The following is an 8,812-nucleotide window of genomic DNA, read 5'->3' as shown; positions in this document are numbered from 1 at the left end:
TTTATTTGCAAAAACAAATTATATATTTGTTTGTTTTTCCTATATTAATGTTTGTATTCATGTAAAAATGGAATGAAATGTCATCTTGTTTATGCGGAAAATGCATGTTCAAATCCAGCCTGCATCATAAACTCAAGCCACCCCTGTACCTATCATTTCCTGTTAGCTATGCCCCCCCTCACTCACCCAAAAACCGCTGATCAGCCCTTTCACCACAAACACCTCTAATGAAACATTCTTCATGGCGTGCATCTCGTATGTAATCATCTCAACAGCACACATCGTTCCCATAAGTTCCATATCCCTGATTGGCTCTCTTGTTATTGATTGACAGGTGGAGCTCTCCGACAGCATCTCCCACACCATCACCGACGCCTACGCAGGGAAAGAGTACATCATCCAACTGGCGGCCAAGGACATGGAGATCGGCACTTGGAGCGACTGGAGCGTGGCGGTCCACGCCACCCCCTGGATGGAGGAACCCAAGCCCATCACCTCCACCACCGAGAGCGACATTATCCCAGGTATGCATGAGCTGCCAACCGTACGCACACCTACTCTCCTATTCACTGTAATGGCAGTTCCGTCTGCCCCCCATGATCTCTGTTCTCTCATAAAACAATAATAGTGGCTGATAATGAGGAGACAGTGTCTGTAGCCCTGCATCTCAAAGTCACGCTGCCCTCTGCTGTCAGAGAGCTTCAACAACAAATGAATAGTTGATGCACTCTGAGGTTAATGAGGAATTGACATCAGGTTCTGTTAAATTGATGGATGAAAATTAAAAAGGAGGTGTCACATTTAATCTGACACCAGCAAAAGCCATGTTTAGTCCGCTCGGTCAGTATGAACTCAAATCAAGCCTGTTTACCTTCTCAGCACATGTTCCTGGTCAAATTGTGCTCGGCACTTCAGTCCATTTATCCAGCAGAAAACAAAATGAGATAGACTAAGATTGTCTTGGTAACTTTAACATTCGGCATCCAGTCACAAAGCCTTCTGAGAGTTGTTCTTTACAATCCATTCTACATCCACTTTTCACCATCCAATCAGTTCCTGGAATAAAATTATGCTATTTTTTTCTCCCTGACTATTCTGTTTTCCTGAAATACATCATATGATAGAAGTAAATGGCTTTCGAATGCCACTTAATCTTAAAGACCATGTTTTCATCTCCTCAATCACAGAAGCCTTCAAAGTCACGTCTCCTCCGTTTATCGATCCATGTGCAGTACTCAACTGTACAACATATTTTATGGACTGTACCGCTACCCCATCATTCACATTAGGGTTGTTGCAATATCATTTTTTTAAGAGTGTACTCTGAGTTCTGCACTCTTGCAAATTCTTTCATCATAAACAATAAAGTGCAGATACAATGTAAAAAGATATTTATTTTGCAGTGTAGAACACATCAGGGATTAGAATGGGAATTTTTTATTTATTTTATTTTTTATAATTAATTTGAAAAACCATTTTGTTTTTTACCCTGCTAAGATAACCAGTGTCGTCAGAGATGACAGATGAAAGCAAAATACTCTTTAAATAAAAAAAATAATAATAAATGGAGTCCAATTTTTGGGATTCCATAGTGTTAGTCAACCCAGTCTGCAGAAAGTACAGATCAACAGTAATTAATTTTACTATGCTTTTGCATATTTATGGTTATAAACTCCTTTAATGTTTGTATTTTCAATGATTCATTGGCCAAAAAAGACACAACAATATTTAAAGCTAAAGCTCTGATGGCCTATATGCAATATTAGTTTTACTGCGTCCCATTTGGGATTTAATACTGATACTGTGGTCCTTTTGGGGCGGACAAAGAGAATCTTAACTTGAAAACCGTATGATAGCCTATCTACATCTTGTTTTATAAATAGCACTGACAATTTATGACTGTTATTAGAAGTAATATCTAGTGACGGCTGCCCTGCTCGGTTTGATCCAGCAGACGGTATTGAGTTTTTACCCCCTCCATGCACTGAGTGTATTTAATCCACACTATACTTGGAACGGAGGAAAGAATCGAAAAGTCAGCAGAATTGCATGCTAGTTTTGTAAGCCGTGTGTCAAAACTCCCTCTCTGAAAGCTTTTCTTTCTTTTCTCCTAGGTAAAACAGCAGAACGTCCTTGTAATAATTCCTCCTTGGCTTGTTATATCAGCATTTTATTTGCTTAATTTGAGATGAGTCATTGCGCGAGACAGCTCTTTTTTTAGGGAGTCATTTCACACATCGTCACACACACTGCACAAAAAAAAAAATACAATAAACAGGCGATATTAAAACAATAACTAATTTCTACTTACAGTTGTGAAGTTCAATTGCATTTACAATAGCGCAACAAGAACATGTTCAGGTGGTGGTGGAGCAGTTGTTTAGTTAACTCAAAATATTTTTCTAATGCTGTTGTATTGCGAGTTACAGATATAAAGTGTATTGTATTGCGATGAATGTCTCATGTAACCAGACTTTTGACTCTTGGTTTAAAATCTGGTCCAATAGTTGGGCAAAGGCCCGCCCACTTACACAGGAAGAGACTGCCTAACTGATATGTAAAGTGACCAATCACAGTTCATTTTGTTTTTGTGTACTGTTAGGGGTGAGTGAATATTAAATACATTTTATTAATGTTTTCCAACATCTATCCATTTCATTTTAATGACTTTTTTATCATTTAATGTCTATACACCATCAAGCAAAAGTGGAATAATCAAAGAAAAAAGTAATACAATACTTTTCTTACACTATGAATATATATTAATGTGTATACTGTATTTTAATTATTACTAATAATTCTAAATGTTTAGAATTATTAGTGGATAAATGCTATTTTTTGTGGATGCATCGCCATGGTTGCACCACATGACATTTAATAACCTGAAATTACCTTGCCTAGTGATAAAAGAAATGTCAAACTATTCAATATTTTAAAAGACTTATTGACCTTGACTCATAGTCATGACGATATATAGGGTGTTGTTGTTGTTGGTTGCACCACTTGACTTTTTTTTTTTTTTTTTTTAGTTTATAGCCAAAAGTAAGAAAGAAAGAAAAGGATAATACATTTAAAAGCATGCTTATTGTATTCAAGTCATTGCATGGATGAATAGCATTTTAATATTTTGAAGAAATTAATAGATTAATAAAATTGAATTTCATGTCATTCATCAATATTTAGTACCTGAACTATGGCTGTACAAACCCGTTCCTGTTGAAACACTTAGAAATAATGACCATTTTCTTCTCCCCTGGCAGAAACCACCCCTGGACCACCTTCAGCCGCACCACGAGTGGGTGAACCCACAGCGGCCTGCTCCACCCTTCTCTGGTCAACCCACCTCCTCCTGGCCTGCGTCCTGCTGTCCATCATGTGGTGCGTGACCTCACTGCAATGCTATTTTCATGCATCTCATTCACTGTTCTTATGTGAGAAAGGATCATGAGCTTTCGGTGAAACAATGTGAACAATGCATGAGGTATGAACAGTGAGCAATGTATGAGCATAATCTCTGAAATTGCATTTATAAATCATTACCACATTATTCATGCAGCTGGACTACACTTTTCCTAATTATGTACAATACAAGCTCACAATAAACTTGAGACACCAATAACTAACAAATAGTCGTTATGCACATAGTTTATTGAAGAGATATTGTAACTCAGTGAGTAACCAAAGTTGTGTCATGTTCGTTCCCCTTCTTATCAGAGTTGAGAGTCTTGATTTTGTGGTTTTGGTCTTCAGACCTCTATAGACCACATAAAAATAATCCTTGGTCTGGGTCTCATTACTCAGTGTCTTGATTTGGGTCTTAAAACTCAAAGCCAAAAACCCAAAGTTCACCAAAACATATTTCTGTCATGACAACTCTCTGAGGGATTGGCATGGTAATGTACATGACAATGTTAATGTATTTGGTCTTGGCGGAATAGATCTGCTACGCTGCTGCTGCTGCTGCCAATACATCCACAACATGCTGCTGTGAGCATGTAAGAAATATTGCTGCTGCGAATATAACATACATGAAATAACCCCCATATAGCATACATGAATCACCTCGTAGCAGATCTATACAGGCTGAGCTGGGGAAGGTGGAGGGTTTCTGAAGCAAGCTGCAACTGCTACGGCAAGCACTAGTCATATATTTGAATGTTGAGCAGCGAGCTCATTGGCTACCGATACAAGAGAGAACCAATCAGCTGTGCGATGTGATAATGATGTCATTAGGTCAGATTGAGTTAGACCTATCGGACTGCGCCATCTAGAGTTTCATACCAGAACTCTGTATAAATGTTAAATTAGTCTTGAATTGTGGTCACATTAGCAAATCTTTGGCAAAGGTTTGCAGACAAAAAGGTTAATTGTCAATAGTGCAGTAAGGCATGAAGCACAGCTCACACAAAAATAATTTTCAAACCAAGCAGATTTCTATTGGTCAACATGGCGAATCAACAAGACCAACTTGAGCCCGTTGTGAAATCTGCATGGGGAAATCTTTCCCCCTCATGTGAAATTCCCAATCGTTTCCTATTGGAATGACTGCATTTTTAAATAGGTAAATGTGACCGCATCTCTAATCAGGATCTGGGTCTCAGACAAGACACAACAGACTATTTCCAAGGTACTAATAGTGGTTATTAACTCAACCACTACTTGGCACTGTATCGCCGTACCCTTAGAAATAATTCAGAAGAATGGCTACTCAGCCCATTTACAAAAAAAAAAAACTTTGCAATAAATGTACCAATCTCTCGATTCACTTCATTGAAATAGACAGACTTTTTTCTCAGGTCTTATGGTACATTTACACGACAACAAAGTACTAAAACATGCCTTTTTTAGGCCCCCAAAATGCTGTTGTCGTGTAAAAGAATGGACTAAAATATATATTTTTTAGTAAAAAACCATGCCGTGTAAATGCACCCTTAGTCTGGATGCAGGCCTTCAGAGGTCTAGTCTTAGTGTAGATCTGGATCTTAGTGGTTCTGGTATTGATCTAGATCTTAGTGGGTCTGGTATTTGTCTGGGTTTGGATCTTAGGGTTGTGGTATTTGTCTGGATCACAGTGGGCTGGTATTGGTTTAGGGGCTCTGGTCTGGGTCTTAAAGCTCCATTTGTAGACCGTTGTTTTCAAGGGCTCAAATCACTCCCACATGCTCCGTTGTCTGTGCACAAGACCACGCGGACACAAAAACCAGGACGGTGTGCGCAGATATTATCAGACAAAACTGATGACCAAAATGTAATCATGCAAACAGTCCGCGAGCCCGAGCAGAACGCGAACAAGGGAAGTATATTTTCGGCTTTAGTGGTTCTGGTATTGATCTGGATCTTATGCGATCTGGTCTGGGTAAATGGGGATGTGGTAGTGATGTAGGTATTAAAGTGGTCTGGTATTGTTCTGGGTCTTAAGGAGGCTGGTATGGATCGTAGTCTCACGGGTCTGGTATTGATCTTGGTCTTAGGGGGTCTGGTTTTGATTTAGGTCTTAGTGGATCTGGGTTTGAGTCTTGGAGGTGGTGGTCTTAACTCCGCTCAGACTTATGCGTTTTCCAAGTGCTCACAGTACTTCCAGAATGTGATTTTGTATCACTCTTGACAGTCATAAGTACTACACCTAATGGACTAGATATCGGCAGACTACTGGAAGAGTTTCGCTCTCAAAACAAAGACTATTGGGTTTTCTGGTAATTATGTGAAATGGACACTCTTAGACACCATTTCAGTGTGGCTTCCATCCTGAAAAAAAAACTGTAGAGATTGTTGACAGCGCGTTACAATACAGGACACCCAACTAGAGACCATCGGCTCATTAGACCGACACAATCCACCCAGAACCCCTGAGAAACTGAGGGACGGACCCGGTTACTGATGCTTACAGCCACATAAACCTCATCGATCCCCTGCACGTGTCAGAAAGCAGGAGAAGAGAGTCGAGTAACAAGCCTGAGATTCATTAGCGCTCGGGCCATATGTTTACAGCACTCCTGTTCTCTCCAACTCAGCAACACGGCATAACGAGCCTATCTCTAATTAAAGCAAGCTCATGCATGGAGCTGGAAGGCAGGAAGAAGTGTATGATAGCGCCTCGGGGGAAGGATGTGTTCGTCCTCCCGAGACGGCCACGTACACGCTGAAATACCTTCGCCTTATTCCTCCACACTGAGCTGTTCTGAGCGAGATTTAATTGGTCAGTCCATAACAGGCCAAGACAAAATTAAAGGCAACATCACGGATGGCTGCTCACCGATTACATCTTCCCACTGGCATGAAGTGGGAGCCATTTGGATATTGTTTTCATTGGCCCCTGTTTGTTCTCATTTGCAATACTGTGTTGGTAATTTATGCTGTAGTAGGCTGACCGCTGTATAAAAGTGCTCTGTTGGGGAATGCTTTCAAATTCGTTTAAGGAGTCGACTGTGGCATTTATTTGAAGTTACACTATCATGGTGAATAAATCTAGCAGCCGTTCCAGGATTCAGAAGGTATATATGGGTGATTCGCACAAAACCTGTCAACTGCATGTCCAGGTCGTATTTCACCCTAAAATCATAAAGAAATATTAAACTATTTTGTGTAAAAAAAATGAAGCCTACTTTAGTGCCATTCTGATTTTGTACTATTATAGCAAACAAACAAACAAATTAATAAATAAATAAATGGTATATACAATTACTTTGATAATGAGAATATAAAGAGAAACACTACTGGGATTAATAGAAATTAATAGAAAAAAAGAAAAAGAAAATGTCTGGCTGCAATATAGCTGAGTACAATGAGTTTTGGGGGGAAATGTGCTTAATTGTCAGGCAATGATGTCAGAATGCAAACAATCAGTGGTTCTAAAAATAAACTTTCGTCACACAAATATTTATTATTATTTAGCAGAGTAGAGAGTACAGAGTAATTTCTGTCAAAATATCATAATTTACATTGTATACATGATTTGATTTCCTTTAAACATTCAGCTTTTCAATAAGTTTTTTTTTTCTAATAGAAACTTTCTACAATATTATTTAGATTTATCTATTTCATAACTAGTCTCAATTGTACTGTAATAATATATAATAATAATAATAATAATAATAATAGTAATAATAATAATAATTGTTATTATTATTATAAAAAATAATAATAAAATAATAAAAACAATTAATAATAATAATAATAATAATAATAATAATAATTAAATAGTAACACAAAATATTTTGGAGGATACTATAGTTATCATTAAACTTTTTTGCAAGATATATTTTTGCCCTTGAAGTAAATATATGAATGATAGCGCAAAGCTAACATGTATTTTATTTTCTTCTTTTTTTTCAGATGTGTAAGCTTCATTCCTGTGGAGAAAAAAAAATGAGGAGTCTTCTATTTCTATTTTGCACATGTTAATAGATATCGTGCATTGATAATTTAATTCAAGTTCTTTTTCTCACGAAAGAAAAAAAGACCTAGAAAGATTTATAAACGCTGACATTTACAAAAGGAAGACAAAAGAACAATAAAACATTTCGACATCTCTGACGATGACAGCTGATGGAAGACCAGACACAGACACAGGAACCGAACCCCAGGGGAGCAAAAGATTTGGGGACACGGGACTCACCTGCCTGGCAGCACAACAAGAAAACAAACAAAACAAAATGTATCCACCTCATTTTTGTTTGTCACAAGATTTTTTCACTCTATTTCGATCATTCAAACTGTTCCAAGGGCAGAAAAAGCTCATTTTGTGTAACATCGATTTCCACGACATACAGCTAACTCATCATGCCAAAGACTTGGACTGGTTTTTCTTCTTTCCCATGATCCCTAGCTTCCCCAAGCCTGTGTCTGTAAGGGATTGAAACTGGCAGTACGAAATCTTCACGAGCTTCAAAGACTGAGGAGTAACACATTTATTTTGAAGGCCATCATTTGATATCTGTTGTATTCTTTTTGTTTACTTCTTTTTCTTTTATCTTTTTTTTGGGGGGGGCCCTGAACACAGAGAAGTTGAAACTGTAAATAACAAATAGGTTTGGACTGCTCTGGACCGCCTTTTGTAACAGGAAGAACAACGTGTCGTGTAAGACCATCTGAAGATTAAGCACCGTTCAGAAACATATTTTCATTCTTTTTGCCTTTCACCATCTGTTTTTGCAGACTTTTCTAGTCAGTATCACAATTTAATACTACCTTCTTCAAGAAATACTGTTTTGCTTTGTTTTGGTTATCACTGAATAAAATATAATTTTAGAACCGTAGATTTTTTATTTGTTTGCTTTTTTTTTTCCCTTTTCTTCAAACCTTCATAATTGCTTAATTTTCCTTGATCATATTTTGTAAACTATGATATGTATCTTTAACATGAGAAAAGTTTATTATTTAAGAATGTACGTATTAGCTTTAGATTCTTGTAACCTGTATCTGGGTTCTTTTTATAGATGTATATAAAATGAGAAGTTGTTCATTAAATGTGACCATTTCACAATGAGTAGAACCTGTCAGTCTTTGTGTTCATGTCTATCATTGAATGCTGTACATTTCTCAACTGGTTTTATATTGGACATCAAGTGGCAATCCAACACAATACCAAAATCTTTACAAAATAGTCCTTAAACCTGTTTTTAACACATTTATGTTACTTTGCATAGTTTTGTTCTTGATTTTTGAGGATGTTGACCATGTTATCTAAGTTTTATCAAGTGACAAATGAATTTAGCATTTAGCATTTCTTTCACCAGCCGACCGCGACCCTATTACAACCAACTCAATCGCACAAGAAAATAACTATTTTACAAGGTATGAATTCGTATGGATT

The 8,812-nt window shown here is 37.4% G+C and overlaps 1 protein-coding gene across 1 annotated transcript in view; it reads left to right on the top strand.

Annotated features, from left to right (window-relative positions):
* Positions 1-8,242, top strand: part of cntfr (ciliary neurotrophic factor receptor) — a 208,414-nt gene extending 200,172 nt beyond the window's left edge. The window contains exons 7-9 of the mRNA XM_016573704.1: positions 335-524; positions 3,261-3,378; positions 7,333-8,242. Coding sequence (XP_016429190.1) covers positions 335-524; positions 3,261-3,378; position 7,333 — 309 coding nt within the window. The 3' untranslated portion in view covers positions 7,334-8,242. The remainder of the gene's footprint in view (positions 1-334; positions 525-3,260; positions 3,379-7,332) is intronic.
* The last annotated feature ends 570 nt before the right edge of the window (positions 8,243-8,812 follow it).

This window comes from Sinocyclocheilus rhinocerous, unplaced genomic scaffold (genome assembly GCF_001515625.1).
Source record: "Sinocyclocheilus rhinocerous isolate Xijiao unplaced genomic scaffold, SAMN03320098_v1.1 scaffold2277, whole genome shotgun sequence".
NCBI classification, from domain to species: Eukaryota; Metazoa; Chordata; class Actinopteri; order Cypriniformes; family Cyprinidae; genus Sinocyclocheilus; species Sinocyclocheilus rhinocerous.
The sequence above is the reverse complement of the archived record's forward strand: the minus strand, read 5'-3'. Positions and strand labels throughout refer to the sequence as shown.